Genomic DNA, 20,000 nt, shown 5'->3' with positions numbered 1-20,000 from the left:
GGCTTTGTTGATCATCATTAGGATTATTTAAAAAAGAACATGGCTGGATAACGCAGTTGCATGAGATCTTTTGTAAGAGATGTCTCTCTTATGCTCTTCTATACATTGTTCAATAGATTTGTTAGTTTGTCCAAAATAAGGGATATTGCAATTGCACCATAATTTATATACACCTGGATATTTTAGGTTGTGATGAGTAGGTTTTTTTGGATGGCTGATTAGAGAAAGGATTTTAGGAAGTGTGGTGAAGAACGTCTTGATATTATATTTTTTAAGGACTTTAGCTAATTTTTTAGAGACTGTGCTAATGTATGGAATGGAGATGCTACCTTTAAAATTAATAGTTTCTGTTGTGCACTGCCTGGGAGGGTCCAGAAGAAATTTCTTAATAGTTTTTTCAGAGCATCCATTTTGTTTAAAGATAACAGTGAGGTGATTTATTTCTTTTTGTAGTTCATCTGATGATCAACAAAGCCACTCCATTTGCTGGGATAGATCAGAAAATATCTTTCGCTGGGATGATGAGTTTGAGAGGAAAATTGTAGAATCAAGGGAAATCCTGCTGAACCCTGTCCACTTAAACAACAATTTGAGTTATAACATCCCAGATAGCGATGCTGCAGTTATTCAATATTGGCGTTCATGTGAGCCTGCATGCACACTTGCAATAAACAATGGCATGCCTGTTAGAACAACTTGAAAAAATACAACGTTTTTTATGTATCAATCATGTGTGGCAATTTTTACCTGTAATTTCCAGTTTGCTTTGATACTTCAATGTTTATTACTATTCTTGTCCTTTAAGAATACCTGAGAAAGGCTGTTATAAGCCGAAACTAGTCGTATTATTCTTATTAAAATCTTTATAAGTTATCTCGGTTTTTAGTCATTAAATCTGTTTTTTTAAATAAATATATATATATATATATATATATATATGTTAGAAGACTGATTTATTCAGTTGAGGTACATGTTTTTAGGATTAAATGACTGGGAAACAAAGATAAGAAATAAAACAAATTTTAATGGCACGACTAGTTTTGTCTTTAACAGACTTCTTCAGGTGCAAAAAAATAAAACAACCAATCCAATAAGAACGGTAAAAAAAATAACTCTAAACAGTACAAAAAAAAAAGTTAGCATATGCATTTCAACATTAAAGCATTAACATTTGTGTATTTAAAAACATTCTCTCTCTGACTTCATTGTTGGGCGTACGCATGCACTCATAATCTCATATACACCAATTGTGTATAGCAGTGCAGTGACAGTCAGACAGGTTATAACTTAGGTTGTTATTGAGATGTACAGGATTGAGAATGATTTCTTTAGATTCTACTATTCTTTTCTATAATTCATCGTAACAAATGAAAATATTAGTAGACTTGTCCAACAGTACTAGATGGGTGTGGTTCCCTTCATTAGAATTTGCGGAAAACAGAACATGGCTAGACAGAGCACTAGCTCGTGTTCTCCTTTAACTTATGTCTCTCTCTCTGATGTTCCTCGATGCGTAGCTCAATGGATTTCTCTGACTGGTAAAAGCATGATGATTTCTGGTGTTGTTACACTTTTTTGGATGTCCTTCACATGGATTATCTTCAAGGCTGGTACAGTCACATTTAAACATTTCTTAATTGTCGAAAATGAAGGAGAAGAGTGCCTATAAATTTTTATGAGCTTCAAATGAATTTCTTTTGGCATTAAACCTTCTTTTACAAAGAATTTTATAACTGCACAATACTCAATTTTATCCATTTCAAGGGATATAGACAACACTTTTGCTTCAGACTGTTGTATAAAACAAACTACTTGATAGAATGACTTGCAATTTCACATGGATGCTTATGACAGATGTACCAAGTCAGAAAAAAAAAATCTTGCCGATACACTCTCTTACACTTAAGTCTCCTTTTGTATAAGACTATTGTATTGCCACTGTTGAACCATGATGACTCTGGTAATGTCAATACATACAACTGCTTAATAAATATAAACACATATATTTTTAGATTATTTTATCATATAATTAAATTTAAGAATGGGGGAGACTGGGAGATGTGTGTAGCAGAGTTAGAGTAGTGAGGAAAACAACAATAAAACAAGGTATCTAGTTAACACCAGAAGAACTGTTATCAGTACAATGCTGTATAACAATTATCAGATTATATCATAACACAATGAGGATGTTCTGCAAACATCAGTTTATTAATTAAATAAAATAAGCCAACAATATAACTTAAAGATTTCACAAAATAAAAAACAAAAATCATTGCATTTAAAGATTCAGGTCATAATCAAGGAAGATAGAAAGAAATAGAGATCGTTTATATAAGATGGAAAGATATTGGCTACACAAAAAAAGTGAATAAATACAGATCAAAAGCAGAGAGAGAGAGACCAGCTAAAAGATAGAAAGACCAGTGAAGCCAGAACAGTTAATGCCTAATTCTTGATGATAATAAATTTAGTTTAATCCTTTATCCAAGTATGAGAAAAATATCAGAAAAAAAAAAAAATTAAATAAAATAAGACTATGAAAACACTCAAGAACAGTAAACATTTCAACTATTTAGGCAATATTTTTCGTGAAGATGGCAAACTAAACTAGGAACTCATCATCATCATCATCAAATTCCTAACATGTACCCTCTAGGGGTGTACAGAATATGATAGTACTACATGAAAAATTTACATGATTACCAACTTCCTATCTACAATTTTCTTCCAAATCAGTCTGTTACTTGTCAAAACTCCAACATTATCAGATCTTATATTTCTATCGTCTAAGGCACTTTGTACCGTATCAATCCACCTATATCTTGGTCTTCCTCTGGGTCGTTTTCCTGCCAACCTGGCAGAGAACACTTGTTTTGCTAATCTTTCCTTGCCCATTCTGTTTAAGTGACCATACCACCTGAGATTAGCTCTACTAACGCATTCCTTGATGCCGACAATGTTGAGTTCTTTCCTAATATCCTCATTTTTAATATGATATTACCATTGATACCATCTGTTCATGCCTCTAATCTTTCTCAGGACTCTCATATCTGCGGTCTCTAGTCAAGTGTTTTACTTCTGACCCAGCTCTCAGATCCATAAGTTAAAAGTGGTTTGAACACTGCCTTGTATACAGCTAATTTAGTGTTCCGACTAATTTCTCTCTTATTCCATATGAATTTATTCAATTGACTTCCCACCATACAAGCTTTGTTGATTCTGTTGTCTATTTCCATATTTAATTTACCATCTTCAGTAAAAATCGTGCCTAAGTAGCTGAAATGTTTTACTTGTTCCACAGGTTTCCCGTTCACAACACAGTTGACATTTTCAACAATTCTACCTATTTTCATTGTCTTTGTCTCTTTATTGCTGATCTTCATACCATATCTATTTAGTCAGGGAATCTTGCAAACTTGTAGCGGATTTATTTAGAAGTATAACATCATCCGCATAAAGCAAAGAGCTGACGTTAACATCTCCAGTTCTGATATCATGTTTAATACCACTTTCTTTCATAATGTGATCCATATAGATAATGAATAACAGAGGGGATAATGTACATCCTTGTCTCACAGCAGATTTAACATTAAACCATCTTCCTGTACTTCCTTCAATTCTAACTGCTGACTTACAACTCAAATACAGACTAAGTATTGCTTGATATAATGCCCCATTGACACCATATAACTGTAGCGTATTGAATAGCATCTCTGTTGGCACCTTGTCATATGCCTTTTCCAGATCAACAAAACTTAAATACAGATATTTGTTATATTCCCATGCTTTCTCAACTATTTGTCGTAAAGTGAAGATCTGATCCTGACAGCCTCTATTTGGCCTGAATTAAGCTTGTTCTTCATCAAGCTTTTCTTCCACAATTCTTCTCAACCGTATCTCAAGTATACCTGCATAGATCTTGCCACGAACACTCAGTAGGAAAATATCTCTGTAATTCTCACATTCAGTTTTATTTCCCTTTTCATATATGGGCACTATTAGCGCTCTACTCCAATCATCGGGAATTCGTCCCTCTGTCCAGGCTTTCTGAACTATGCAGTGCAGCTAATGTAAGACTTTTATAATACCATACTTCAGCATTCTCCACTGAATCTCCAAGGTTTGATTCCTGTTCTCAAACTCTTTCATTTTCTTTTCAATAATATTTCTGTATTTTAGTCTACAGTTCACATCTGAGAGCTGCTCAACTTTTATTCGCTTTAAAACTTTCTTACATGTTAGTCTTTTCAATATGAAATTCAATTTTATCCTGCTCAAGACTAAATAGTGATCACTTCCAATTTCAAATCCTCTGTACACTCTGGTGTCCTGCACCAGGGAGAAAACATCACTATCAACAATAACATAGTCAATGAGACTTTTCTTATTCCTAGCCTCTTCTCTCCATGTGAATTTGTGCACATTTTTATGTTGGAACATGGTGTTAGTAATAACCAGTCCATGTCGTGAGCAGAAATCCAACAGGTATTTGCCATTATTATTTGCTTAGTTCTTTTCTCCAAATTTTTCCAAAATATTTTTGTATGTCTGACAATCATTTCCTACTCTGCTATTTAGATTCCCAACAAGGACCAACTTTTCATTTTTCATTGTGTCAGTTGCTTTTTCTAAAGCATCAAAAAATTCCTTCACTTCTACCTTAGCAGAACCTTCTGTGGGACCATAGGCACAAATAAGTCTCATTGTACAATTCCCCATTCTGATATTTGCCCACAATAACTCTACTCTACTACACTCTACTTGATATTGCCTGCCATTCAAGAAGATTAGCCTCGTATTTTATGTTGAATACTATGGCTACTCCTTCTTTTCCTTGATTCTCATTGCCTGAATATAACATTTTGTATTTATTGCTCTGAACGATCTCACCAGTTTTTATCTTTTTTGTTTCAGTCACCCCTATTATGTCGACCTGGTACTTATCTAATTACTCGGCTAGCTCCATTTCTTTGCCATTCAGGCTTCTTATGTTGATAGTACTGATCTTTAACTCTGGTGATGTTGAGTTGGGGTGTGCTTTCAGATTTGTTCCAGTAACTGATTTTTCGCTGTTTGCTCTGGTCCCCTGACAAAAAAGGGGTCCTTGTTTAACTGGGCGACACCCCAGTCGGCATGAAATTTTGTCATGTTGTACCATCATTTTCTATATTGGTTTAAGCCAATAAGAATACAATTTGGTCGGCTAAATCCCAAATTGCCAGCCCATCCTCGTTCGTTCAGAATCCAGGTAGATACCCAACAGGGTGCACCACGAGAAGGTGAGGATTGGACATTAGGTCAGAAGCCCTGGTCGGTTCTCCGCATATGTGGAGGTCTCCTCTCAGTTATACAGATGGTATCAATGACAGAATGATGTTAAAAATGAGGATATAAGAACTAAGTTGACATGTTAGCATTTAGGAATGTGTGAGCAGAACTAACCTAAGGTGATATGTCATTTAAACAGAATGTAAGAGGATAGGTTAGCAAAATGGTATTTGTTGCCAGGATAGCAAAGAAAAAACCCAGAGGAAGACCAATATGTAAGTAAGCAAAGTGATATAGCCTTCCAAAATATAAGATCAAATAGTATTATAATCCAGACAGATAAGACTAATTAGGAGTAAAATTTTTGACAGGTAGTAATAATATAAGCTTTTCAGGTTATACCATCATGTTATTATGTATAGCCCTTGAGGGTACATATGGGGAATTTGACACTGATTTTTTTTTAAAATTTCTAATTTGGTGTGTGAAAACAACTTTAAAGGTAACTGAAAAAATACTGACTCATTAAAGTCATATCTGCTAACATCTCTAGTTAGCAGATATTACTTTAGTTAAAGATTGACATTTCATGTTGATGACAGTGGTCAGTAGTGAAATACTATGTTTTATTCATTCTTGCCCTAAATATTTTACTAATTTTATTTACTAGATCTAAGAGACTGTGTATGTGTTTGTATTGTTTGTGTTCAACATCAATATATTAGACAGCCACAAATTATTGTTGTATAAATTGATAATACAGGATGTTTGGGTTAGGGGTATCCAAAAATAATGGCTTACAATGTGTGAGAACCACTGACTCATAAAAAATACTGACTCATTAAAGTCATATCTGCTAACATCTCTAGTTAGCAGATATTACTTTAGTTAAAGATTGACATTTCATGTTGATGACAGTGGTCAGTAGTGAAATACTATGTTTTATTCATTCTTGCCCTAAATATTTTACTAATTTTATTTACTAGATCTAAGAGACTGTGTATGTGTTTGTATTGTTTGTGTTCAACATCAATATATTAGACAGCCACAAATTATTGTTGTATAAATTGATAATACAGGATGTTTGGGTTAAGGGTATCCAAAAATAATGGCTTACAATGTGTGAGAACCACTCATTATATTTTCTCAAACTAAAGCTCAGTTGATAGGAAATCTCTCCAAGATTTGTTTTTTGTCACACTTTCAAGGTCACTAGTGCACATGTGCACAATGGCATAAACAAGACATTTCCCAGATGTTGGACAGGAAGAGGAGGCCCAACTGCCTGGCTGCCTAGACATCGAGAATATGACTCCATTAGACTTTTTTGCATGGGACTTTATTAAAGACTGCGTGTGTGTGTGCCAGAGAAAAGTTCGAGATCCGGACAATTTGAAACAGCGCATTGTTCCAGCAGTTGCTCTAATAATGCTTCACATGCTGGAAAATGCTTGGCAAGACCTCGAGTATCATTTTGACATCTATTGAGCTACAAAAGGTACCCACATTGAACTTTACTCACCTTCATAAAAACTTGGTACATGCTGAGATATGTGTGTATTTCTGGATATCTCTAGCCCAGACACTCTCTCTATATAACGGTTATACATTTTTTTTTTTTTTTTTTTTTTTTTTTTTTTTTTTTTTTATTACTCCCACATGAGAGGCAGCAAGGAATAGCAAATAAATGCTGTGTGGAAAGGTGTCAGGAGCAGATTACTCTGCTCCTGACACCTGCTCCCTAAACAGTTGTAGGCTGTAGTCTAAAATAATCCTATTTATTTTGAAAATACTTCATGTATTAAAATACTTACTACAGAGATGGATGGAATAAATGACTGGGAATAAGAGATTCAGTGAGAATGCAGTTGAATTATAAAAGCAGATGTTGAGCATCTGCTATTGCTCAAGTTCCTGTAACCTGAGCAGAAACAGGATGGCCATGGCATGAGTATGTAAGACCTGTGTTTTATACCCATAAAATAAGAGTATATACTGTAAAGTGAGATCAACAATTAATTGGGCTTAGAATGCAGTAACCTTTACAATGCTAACCAGACTGATATTATTTTTTAATGGCAATTCCATGTGTGACACACTGAAAACTTGGGCTGCCATCAGAATGGCTGAAAGATCATGTGAAAGATTTTGTTGAGAATCCATTTCTGAAGAAAGATTTAATACGACTAATGAAATGTTAGGACTTTAGTATACAAGATATGGCTCTCTACACAGAGCAAGCAAATTCCTGATCCAGTACTGAACTAATAAATACTGGTTGTTATATGAGGTGTGTGGGTGGGTAGGAAAGTACTATCTCAACATGTGGCTCTAAAGTCAGTCTTGTTGGCTGAGTGGTCAGTGTATCTGCTCTCCAGAAAAAAGGCTGGGGGTTTGAATCCTGCCATGGACATGGATGTTTGTGAAAATACTAGTGGTGATGATGGGTGGTAGATGGCGTTGGTGTAGATGATGATGTAGTTGCAGTTCGTAGATTGAGAGGTGGGAACAGAGAGTTGTAGAGTAGGTGCCCTCCCTTGATGAGTCTTTGGACTCCGTGGAGATGTTACATAATAATAATAATAATAAAGTTAGTATCCAGTTCCACCTAACATTTTTTAGTACCACAGATCAGGTATGGAATATTTTCTCAGCATCTAACCATGTTCTGCTTTATACACTCTTCCCACAGGCTCAGATCCAAGTTCTTAATCCTCTAGGCTTGAAATTCAACTCAAGAACATCAAGGAAAATAAGGGTTGAGTTTTGCTACATGCTTTCAGGACATTTTGCCTGTTTGTGTGGTGTTTTATATCCAAATTTCATATTTTTTTAATATTAACTCAACTTAATTTAATTTCAAAAATATCTTTTCATTTCTGGTGGTTGACAAAAGGAACATTTCGTTGATATAAAGACATTTTTGAAATGCGGTCTTTTCTAATAAAAGAATGCATGTTGATGACGCTTATCCAACTTGATATGGAAGTGTTCAAATAACAGTAGCTTGCCAGTTATACTGCAATTTGCTACTCATCATATATGCATGCTCATCAGATCACATTGATGTAAAGTTGAAATGAATATTAACTAAGTTCATTTGAAAGTTGTTACTCAAATATTAGTCATCATTGTTTTTGTTTGTGCGTGATGATTGCTGAATGCTATATGAAAATAGGCAGGAAAAGAAAAATTGTACTTGAATATCTCAAATATTTTACTTTACTATGGTTCAGCACTGATAATGTATTTTCCATGTTCTTGCTAATTTTCATACTTTGTCCTTTTAACCTAATTATCAGAGGAAATTTGTTTCAGCAATTATTGAATTAAGCTCAAAATAATCCTAAACTTTTCCATGGCTCTGGAAAACAGAGCCCTGGAAAAGTTTAGTGTGGTGGTAAAAGTACTAGAAAAATTGGTAAAAAAGATAATTCAAGAATGGGTAGATAAAAATATGATACTGCATGAGAGTCAACATGGCTTTGATCAATCATGCCTTAGTAATTTACTAACTTTTTATAATACAGTAACAGCTGAGTTGGATAAAGAAAATGGCTGCATGATAATTTTGCTGGATTTTGCAAAGGCATTTGATAGAATACCACATGGAACTCTTTTATGCAAATTAGAACAAATGGGGATAGGTATGATATTGGTTAAGTGGATAAGAGGGGGTGATGGTTGGACAAATATCAAAAAAGTGGATACAGAGGGGCAGAATCGAGGCAAAAACAAGCAACTAGTGGTGTGTGCTGTAAGGTTCAGTGCTGGGACCACTGCTGTATAATTTGTACATAAATGATGTAGGAAATGACCTAAAAGGAAATATTCAGTTGTTTGCTAATGATTCTAAATTAGGTAGGGTAATGGTAAATCAAGGCGATGTGGAGAGCTTGCAAGACGATTTAAATAGGCTGGTCAGTATAGGCAAAGGTTAATGTGTGTCAGTTTAATGTTGAGAAATATAAAGTTATGCATTTTGGAATATCACAATTGATGGTACTGGACTCAAGGAAATAGATGAAGCTAGAGATTTTAGGGTGGTGGTAGACAGAGATTTAAAGTTTAGAGATATATTGCTAAGGTAGCCCATAAGTTTACTTGGCTATTGAAGAACACATTCACAAGTAAAGATTAGGAAGTTGTTATTCCTCTTTATAAGGCCTTGATACACCCACATCTGGATTACTGTGCTAGTCTGGTCCCCTGGGTTTCTTGGGGATGAGGAAGCAGTGGAGAGGATTCAGAGGCAAGTGACCAAGATGGTGAGTGGCTGTGGAATGTTCCCTATGAGGATAGATTGAGAGTGTGTGTGGATTACAGAAGTTGGTTGATAGGAGAAAAAGAAGGGATATGATAGGAAACATTTAAGTTCCTTAAAGGGTTTTATAGGATTGATGTAGAGGAAATGTTTCAGGACTTGGCTAGAGGATCCAGAACAAGGGGGGGGGGGGTCTTCCCTTTAAGTTGAATAAAGGTGTGATTAGTAGGGGTGTGAGGACAAAATCTTTTGCTTGGAGTGTTGTGAATGAGTGGAATGGGTTGCCAGATTCAGTTGCGAGTGCCTTGTCTGTTAATGAGTTCAAGGAGAGGTATGATAGATTGAGTCTCTCATGATTAGTCTACAGACTTTATGGAGTTGCCTGTATAATAATTTTTCCCACAAACAGCACTGACATGCTATATGTTTTGCAACTGTGCATGCATGGGGTTGATATAATATGTGTGTTTACACACACACACACACACACACACACACACACACACACACACACACACACACACACACACACACACACACACACACACACACACACACAGCTTGAAAAGACGTAAGCACACACCATAATATGAACATAGTATGAGGAACAAGCATACAGTAACGATCAATGGGAATTTTGGACCATTCTTCCTGTAGGCATGGACTGTTGTGGGATGGATATCCCTTGATCTCAGCTGATGCTCTAGTTCAGGGTTTCCCAAATTGTGTTCCGTGGAAAGTGAATAAGTGTTCCGTGATGTCAGTGACCAACCATGTATTTTTAAACATGGAAGTAATTTGGGAAAGGGAATAACGCTGTTTCTGATCGGTCATAAAAATTGCCTGCAAGCCAATAACAACAATAGGCGGCATATTCTCTGTTCTCAAAACTGAACGAAATAATATCTGTGTTGCAAATGTTAGTGAACAATCAGCAAGGAAGTATAAAGAAAATTTTTCCACTGAAATTAAAGATCAAGGTAGTCTGTATCCGGTTCTCAAATCTAGTAATACTGAATACTTTCTTCGCAAGTTCGTATTGTAGGGAGAAAGTGCTTGTTTCGAAACTATAGTGCCATGATTTTTTAAAAGTAATAGGCCTACAGATTTAAATTTTAATATGAATAAGAGACAAGGGACTTTGTTTAATTTTGGTGTTAAAAAATCTCTTATTGAAGATGTTTGTGATCTCCATGATGTACAAAATGAGGGGAAAACTACCAGCACACAGGAGAAAAAGTCTGCATTCCCTCGTAAGTATTTATAATAATATTATAAATTTTTGGTGATCAGAATGGGATATATCAATGAAAATCAGCACAATTAATATAATGATGTTGGCCTGAGGAAACTACAATATGCTACAAGATTTCATTAGTCCAGTGATTGATAACTGATTTAAATGTAATTTTATATTTGTCAACATGTCACACCATATACATAAGTGTACTAATACTCTTTATGATTATGCCATAATTAATTATTAATACATTACAAAATAACTAAGGTGTTCTGTGAAAATTTCAGAATTTGTGATGTGTTCCATGGTAGGAAAAATCTGGGAAATGCTGCTCTAGTTCATCCCACAGATGTTCCACAGGGTTGAGATTAGGTCTCTGTGGAAGCCAGTCAAATGTGGATGTTCATGTCCACAAACTACACAGTTATAGAAGCAGCCTTATCACATGATGCATTGTCTTGCTAAAAGAGACACAGAAATGCCACAAAGTAGAAGGATGCATTGTCCAGAATGTTCAGATAACTCTCAGAGTTCAATGTCCGAGGCACCACAAACAGAGGCCCGAGGCCAAACCAGGAAAAACAGTACCATACCATCACACTGCCACCTCCAAATTTCATAGTTGGGGTTATTGCACACTCTGGTAAGAGACAATCACTGGACATCTGCCACACCCATCCATCTGCTTGGTAGAGGGAGAAGCATGATTCACTGCTCCATAAAATAGCTTCCCCTGTCCCACTGTACACACTCTTTGAGCCATTGAAGATGATATTGCATGTGGGACTTGAATATTGAGGTCTTGCAATGAAACCCATGTTGTCAGCCTCGGTTCTGAATTTTTTTGTGCAGATTTGTGTTCTAGTCAATGTCCAGATCTCTGCATTCAACATGCTGGCCAACAAATGGTTGGTTTTACATATTATCCTTCATAGCATTCCTATGATCACTTATTTCTTACTTACTTATTTCCTTGGAAATAAGTAAGTAAGAAATAAGTTCATATCAGTTCAAATAAGTGATAAATACTTAATTATCACTTACTTATTTCCAAGCAGTGTATATATATATATATATATATATATATATATATATATATATATATATATATATATATATAAATATGTAAATTTATCTTTGATTATGCCTGGGTTTCAACATAAATGATTTTAGTTACCACAGCTGCTTATCTACAGCATGTTATCAAAACTTGGAAGGAATATAATGTTATTTAAAAAGGCAGGATTCTATGGAAATTTCTGCAAGGCCATTCTATTTCTGCCAGCAAAGTACTACTACTATAATTAAGTGTGTACAAAAGAACCGTTATTGCTGTTATTTATTATTATTACTGCACCCTCCATGGAGTCGGCAGACTTGTTGTGGGAGGTTCATTTCAACTGACAACGTATTTATCATACCGAATCCTAAAATTCTTAACATTCCCTACACTAACAACATGTGCATTCCATTCACTCACAATTCTCCATGTGAAAAAATCTACTCCTCATGCCCTTCTTCACCACACTCTTACATAACTTCCAGGGATGGCCTCTGGTTCTTCCTTTTTCACCTTCTGCTCTTTTTATAATCCTCTCATTAACTTAAATGTCTCCATCATATCAAATCTTTTCTTCCTATCCACCAAACTCTGCAATCCACATTCCTTCAACCTCTCTTTCTATAGCCAACATTCCAGAGTCCTGATATTGTCTTAATCATTTGCTCTGGACCCCCTCCAATATTTCCACATCACAATGAAATCCAGGTGACCAAATCTGAGCACAAAAGTCGAAGTGTGGTCTGACCAGTGCTTTATATAGTGGCACAACTACCTCCTTATCTCTACATTTCAGTGTACTTCTTATCATGGTGGTATGTCTTTGCAACACTTGCAATATGCTCTCTAAACTTCCATCTGCTGTCAACCATCACTCCCAAATCTTGAATCATTTAAAATGAATAAGTGCAAGGTGTTGCATTTTGGAGTGCAGAAATATAAAGCTGTGTACTATATTGATAGTGCTGTACACAGCCTTATATTTCTGCACTCAAAAATGCAACACCTTGCACTTATTATTGTTAAAACTACAACCCCTCACTGCTTTGTCCAGTCAAAAGTATATTCAAATCATCCTGAAGAGAATTAACATCAGCAGTGCTAACTTTGTATCATCATCAGCAAACAATTGAAGCATTTCAAATGAAACTCTACAGGTTTTATCCTATAATTATCATTAAACAAGGACCAGTTATGTTATCATTGCCTTTCTTCATCTTGTTAAATAACTTATATTCAAGTATAATATAATGTTAGTTAATGAAATAGAAGACTGTGCAAATTCCAAGGCAGCTATGCAACTAACTACTGACTGTTCTCTGGTATTTCAAACATTTTTCCATACAACAGAACTTTAGGTTAACTTGGTGACATTGTGCTATTTTTTAACTGACCAGTAATGTGTGTTTTTTTTTTTTTTAAATCCAACAAGATGATAGGATTTTTCAGTGGTTAAGAAACAAAGTCATTAGCTTACTTTACACTACACTATAAGTGTAACGTTGTATGTATGCTTCTGCAGGTGGCCTTGACAACAGTATTACTTTTATTAAATATACACTGAGTGGTCACTTTATTAAGAACAGCATTAAATAACTGGTGGGACTTCCTTTTGCCTTAAAAATGGCATATTCTCTGTGGCATTGATTCAACTTAGTATGTAAAACCTGGTAAAATTTTTCCAGTCATCAGCTGCCCAATGTTAGTGATCACATGCCCATTGAAGCCTCATCTTTCTGTTCTTAGCTGACAGCACTGAAACCGAGGATGGTCATCTGCTCCTATACACCAGTGTTTCTTAACCTGTGGAACTTGACGATGGAACAGGTGGTCCACAGACAGACTTAAATTAATTAAATAAATATATATTTTTCAATTATCCAAGCAAAACAAATTAAAATTGAATAAGTAAGTAAAAATTATTGAAATCAAATGGAGACTTTAAAAAACCAACAAATAGCGGCAGAATGTTCAAAGGCGGAAGCAATAACATTTTATTGTTGTTCACTTCACCCTTTTTATTTTCGTCATTCTGCTGCTACAAATTTAGGGGCAGAATGACGAATAATAAGAGGGGTGAAGTGAACAACAATATAGTTTTATTGCTTCTGCCTTCCCTTGCTGTTTTGTCAGATTTGAAGTAAATGTGTTATCCACATTTCAACCATAATAAGTTTAGTTTAATCCTTTATCCAAGTGTGAGCAAACAAAGTTTGCACCTGAAAGTATCTTCAGGATTGGGGTAAGGTCGTACAATACCAGGCAACTGCAAAGGTGGAGAAAGTACACCTTACCCCAGTCCTGAAGATACTTTCAGGTGCAAACTTTGTTTGCTCACACTTGGATAAAGGATTAAATTAAATTTATTATAGTCTAACCAAGTGAAAAATAAACTCTGAACACATTTCAACCAATTGCTTGTTGTTTATTGATTTTTATTATTGAAGCTTTCCCTCCTTCAGCCAAGGTTCAGTATATCTTCAGAAGTGCTAAGTGATACTTGGACAAAGTGTGTCATGAGTTAATCCCAATATTTATATATTTTTTGGTGTGGAGATGAAAGTGAACAGAAACCTCAATGTGTTTTGTGTTATGAAGTGTTGTTGAATGAGTGCATGAAACCTGCAAAACTCCCACGACATTTAGAAACTAAACATTGTGATGTGAAAAATAAGCCAATTGAATTTTTTCAGCGATGCTTAGGGACATTAAATCATGGGAAAGGTATAGTTTTGGCCATGGGTTCCATTAATAGCAAGGCACTGGAAGCATCCTATCACTTAAATTTGCGCATGGCGAAAGCAGGGAACCTCATTCTATCGGGGAAAATTTGCTACTTTCAGCTATAAAAGATGTGGTAAAAACAGTGTTTGGCAACAAGTTGATTTGATTACTCATTCAAATGACACTGTCAGTCTCAGAATTAATGTTATGGCAGATGACATAGAATCTCAGTTAATCAAAAGAGTTAAGAAGAGCCCTTATTATGCATTACAAATAGACGAGACTACTAATATTACAAAAGATGCGCAATTAATAGGCTACATAAGATATGCGCATGATAACAACATTCATGATGATATTCTGTTTTGTGTAGAATTTTGCCATCCCGAACAACTGGAGAAGAAATATTTCACACTCTCAATAATTACATAATACACAAAGGGATGCAGTGGGGAAAATGTATAGACTTCTGTTTGAATGGAGCTCGTGCCCTTACAGGCAGGCATAGTGGGGTTGTTTCTATGGTCAATGAAGTAGCTCCGGATATGAAATGGGTGCATTGTTTCATAGAAAGGGAAGCGTTAGCCTCCAAAGGAATGATACCGAATTTAAAACTATACAACGCTGTAAAGCTAGTTAATTTTATTAAAGCTCGACCATTAAATAACAGGTTATTTTCAGTACTCTGTGATGAAATGGGCAGTGAATATATACAGCTTTGGCTTCATTCTGAAATTTGCTGGCTTTCCAGGGGCAAAGTACTAACAAGGTTACTTCAATTAAGGCACGAAGTTTTATTATTTGTAAATGAACGTAATTCTGATTTTGCATCACTCCTTGTTGATGAAGCATGGTTATCAACACTATCCTATCTTTCAGACATTTTTTTCGAAATTAAATGAACTAAATCTCTCCCTTCAGGGAAATTATTTAACTGTTCTTGATGCCTAGGACAAAATAAAGGCATTTGAGAAAAAATTGGTTTTATGGATTGTCTTTTAGTGGAAAATATCATTTTCCACTAAAAGACTGACAATTTTCATCTTTTCCAAGATTAGAATCCTTTTTAGTGGAAAATGATATTTTTATTGATTCTGAGTTTCTGGAAAAGGTTTGTGACCACCTCAAAAATCTGAAACGAAATTTTGAAACATATTTTCCGAATAACTTTCAGAAGAAATTTCTTTGGATTCGAGATCCATTTCAGGCATGCAGTCACAAGAACGACCTTTCATTATCGAAAAAGGAACAGTTAATTGAGCTTTCAAGTGACAGCAGACTTAAAATGCAATTCTGTGATCTTGGTTTGGCTTGACTTTGGATCTCGCCTTCAGTAAGAAGTGAATTTCCCAATTTATCTGAAGCAGCATTGAAAATTGACAAGCAGTTTTCTACAACCTATCTTTGTGAGAAAGGATTTTCATCGCTTCTTCAAGTAAAAACAAAATAAGAAATCGTCTTAGTGTGTGTGTGCCGATCTTCAACTCAAGATGACCAATATAGAACCAGATATCAAGCAACTCTGCAAGTGATGAGAAGCTCAACCATCTCATTAAAAGTAAGTAGTAATATAATTATATCATATTATTTATTTGTTTAATAAAAATTAAAACTTTGTTCAATGTTTGTTCAATGATGCACTTTTAATCGTTTACTTCCAATTTAATTAATTATGTTTCTCTATGTATTCAAAACATTTTTTTAGATTTATTATGTTATAAATGGCACAGTTTTTCCGAAATGTTGGTAATTTCTACATAGGTTTTTAAAAAAATTACAAAAAGTCAAAATGAGATATAGGGAAATAAATTAAAAACGCTGTTTATTTTTGAAGTAAAACTTTAATTCCAACATTCTAAAATGTTATTTTTCTTGCTTTTCTGTTCGCAAAATCATCGATGACATTGTCAAAGTCTATTTCATCACTTGGTTGCTGTTTTATACAGTATGGCAAGATTTTTTAAACGCCAAAAAAGTGCGACCCAGAGTGGATCCCCCCCCAGCTACGCCTCTGCAATTTAGTGGTCTGTAGAATTGTTTTAGGCATTTTAATGGTCCTTGGGCTTAGAAAGGTTGAGAAACGCTGCTATACACCATCCGTGCCAAACTGTGCTGAGAGGATGTTCTGCCCACTGTTGTTGTACCAAACTGTGATTCGACTGGTTGTGGCCATAATGTTCTGTTTCACAATCCTTGCCACCCTTCTCTCTGACCTTGTGCATCAATAAGCTGTTTCCCTCCAGAGAACTACTGTTGTCTTGAAGTTGTCTGGGTATTTACACCACTCCTGGTACACCGTAAACATTGTTTTGCATGGAAAATCCAGAAGAGTAGACCTGAGATACTGGCACAAGCATATCTGGCACCAACAATTATACGATGCTCAAAGTCACTTGTCACAGCTTTTACCCATTCTGATGCATCAAACACAAAAAACAAAACCATCAGATGCCTGTCTGCTTGATTTATACAACAAACTGCAGCCACATGATGTTGAGTCATGTGGCTGCAGTTGTCTATTTTCCAAAATTATTATTATTACTATTGCACGACACCTCCAGGGAGTCCAAGGACTCACCGAGGGAGGGGCACCAACTACAACTAACCACAACTACATTAACAACATCTACCGCCAACCACCACTATTATTTCCACAGAGAATCTCAAACATCCATGCCCGCAGCCTTTTTTGGCTGGAGAGCAGACTCGGGAAGATGTTTCTTAATAAAATGTGTATTCACCTAAGATGGCAGTAAAACTGTAAATAATTTACAAAAGAATTAGAAGATTTTTGCAAGAGGTCTTTATCACTGGGATTAAGTATAGTATATGCTTACTACTTTTATTCTCTTTAATTAATTTTTTATCTCCCATAATTACAGAGTTCTCATACTCTCCTAATAATGTTAATCCTCTGTCAGGAACAAGCATTCAATAAAGGTACATACTTATCTTTTGCCTCTTCATCATGTATCTCTCTATCATCTTCATTCTCTACAGCTTCCCAATTCTTCCCTAATTCCTGAATTATAGAAAAATTAATTATTTTTGACATTTATTTAAGAAAAACCATTGATCTATAAAAGTTATAATAAATTCAGAGGATTTTTTAATGTAGCAACTGAATTCTATTAAGAATGAATCCCACCCCCAGAAAGATTATATACACTTTCAGGTTAAGATACAATTTCATTGCCTATTCTAGGCAATGAAATTTATTCCTCAGCTGAACACATTCACAAATATCCACATCTACAATAGGATTCAAACCAAAAACCTGCTTTCTGAAGAGAGGAGATACTATCCACTTGGCCATAGCTATGTAGGGATAGGAGGATTTTAGGGTACAGATCTAGTTGCCTGGATATAGGTGTTAAATAACATTAGACAGTCTTGAGTATGACTGTGGTATGTCAAATATGAGAAAGGATTGATGGAATGTATGTTTTACTGGCAGGGAAAAGCTGGGACAAGAGGAGGAGGTAATATGATTGAGACATACAAGTTGGTTAGAGAAACTTATCTGTAGGGGAAATAGGGCCTATTACTCTGTGCAGTATTTCTGCTCTTACAGATAAGCTGTAGAAGAAATACTGCACAGGGTAATAGGTAGTGGGAGAACAACAGGCCACAGCTAGAAGCTGTATAAGGGTTATGTGGGTGAGAGGGAGTGAAAAACAGATTTTTTTTTGCATGGAGTATAGTGAATGAATAGAATGTGCTACCAGTATGGATGATAAGAGTACTGCAAACTAATCAACTAATGACTACTGATATGGATTTTACCAATTAAAATTCACAACAGATTTCCTTGCCTACATCACCCACCTCTTAACATGTGCCATGGAAAGGTTTGGAGAAACCTTTGTTGTTGCACTTGACATTTCTAAGGTATCTGAGTGGATTTGGCATTGAATGCTTCTCAGGATATTTCAGTCTCATGATGTTTTATTACATTTGTAACTGGATTGTCAGTGTTCTATCAGGTAATGGTGGAGGAAGTTTCCTTTTGAGATATCCCTACTAATGAGGGTTTACCTCAGGGCTGTTATTTTACCTGCTTTCTTGCTCATAAATGATCTTCTCTCAAATGATCTCAATCCTTTTCACAGTTTTGCTGATGATAGCACTCACCACACTCATCTTACACATACAACACATCTTGTAGTGTTTAAACATTTCAAGATCATCTACAATGTGACCTAGACCTAAACATTGATCTCTAGGCTATTCTTCAATGGGGAGATAACTACTTAGTCATCTTCATGTTTCGAAAACATAGTTCTGTCTTTTTTCTTGCATAAAACCCTTAGTTCTCCTCCCCGATGACTTTGATAATACAACAGCAAAGATTAGATCTCTTCTTGGACTCACTCTCACTCCATAGCTTTTTCTGGCATAAGCACATCACTTCTAAAACATCTTCAGCTTCCAAAAAACTTGGCATTCTTTTTCACTCAAGATGATAATTTTCATCTGTCCAGTTACTTTGTACAAATCTGAAATCCACATAAGACTGGAATACTGCTCTCACATTTGGGGTGGTGGTGGTGGTGGTGCACGCACCTACTATCTCTTAAAAAATTCTTGATGCTGTTCAGAAGACAGCAGTTTGGTTGATTTATGATTTCATCTCTCACAGTCTCTCTTCAATCAATTGCAGAAACAGTTTCTACATTATGTCTCTTCTATGTATGGGTATTGTTCAACAGTGGAACTGGCATTCATCTTATCCCCCATTTCAGTTAAATCTACAATAATATCTTTTTTACAGTTGAAATGCTGACTCATTGAACTTACTACTCTCATGCATCCTTCATTCCATTAACATCTCAGTTCTGTGAAACAGCCTTCTCCATCAAATATTCCCTAAAAAATATTCCCTAACACTTGGATAAAGGATTAAATCAAGTATATAATTTCTTGGTATCTTTAATTTAAAGTATAACCAAGTGAAAAAAACTTCCAACAAATATGGAGACATTTTAACAACTGGGTTATATCCAAAAGTGTTGTTTGTATAGGTAATGGCAATCTAAATATAGAATGCAGTGATAACTACTACACTTACCAGATAATTTACAATGTAGAATTTGTCATATTCTGTATTCTTAGGATTTATTCTTTTATGATGTTTCTTTCTCATATGTTCCTTTAATGCCATCCAATCTTTGAATAACTTTTCACAGTATAAGCATTGCAATCTGAAAAATAAACCAATACTGTAATTTAAATCTACTTAAATGCTGAAACAAATCTTCATTAAATTAATAGTATATTATAGTGTAGTTTTTCAATGTCTCATATACCACATATTTTTACTTCAGTTAAACTACAGTATTATTAAAAAAAATAATAATAAAATAAAAAAAAAAAACCTTGTTCATAATAACTAACTACTGAAAAGTGTCCTAGCCAAAGCCCAATAATATCAGTTCTAGTCC

The 20,000-nt window shown here is 35.1% G+C and overlaps 1 protein-coding gene across 2 annotated transcripts in view; it reads right to left on the bottom strand.

Moving 5' to 3' along the window:
• LOC150108339 (zinc finger protein 277-like) overlaps positions 1-20,000 on the bottom strand; it is a 195,674-nt gene that overhangs the window by 46,580 nt on the left and 129,094 nt on the right. For both annotated transcript variants that reach the window (XM_090415747.1, XM_090415746.1), the window contains exons 8-9: positions 19,628-19,760; positions 17,505-17,578 (exon numbers count right to left, since the gene is read on the bottom strand). In XM_090415747.1, coding sequence (XP_090271873.1) covers positions 17,505-17,578; positions 19,628-19,760 — 207 coding nt within the window. The remainder of the gene's footprint in view (positions 1-17,504; positions 17,579-19,627; positions 19,761-20,000) is intronic.

This window comes from Typopeltis vanoorti, chromosome 3, assembly GCF_054136105.1.
Source record: "Typopeltis vanoorti isolate ZY-2024b chromosome 3, IOZ_Tvanoo_1.0, whole genome shotgun sequence".
NCBI lineage: Eukaryota > Metazoa > Arthropoda > Arachnida > Uropygi > Thelyphonidae > Typopeltis > Typopeltis vanoorti.
This window is presented reverse-complemented; position numbering and strand designations above follow the sequence as displayed.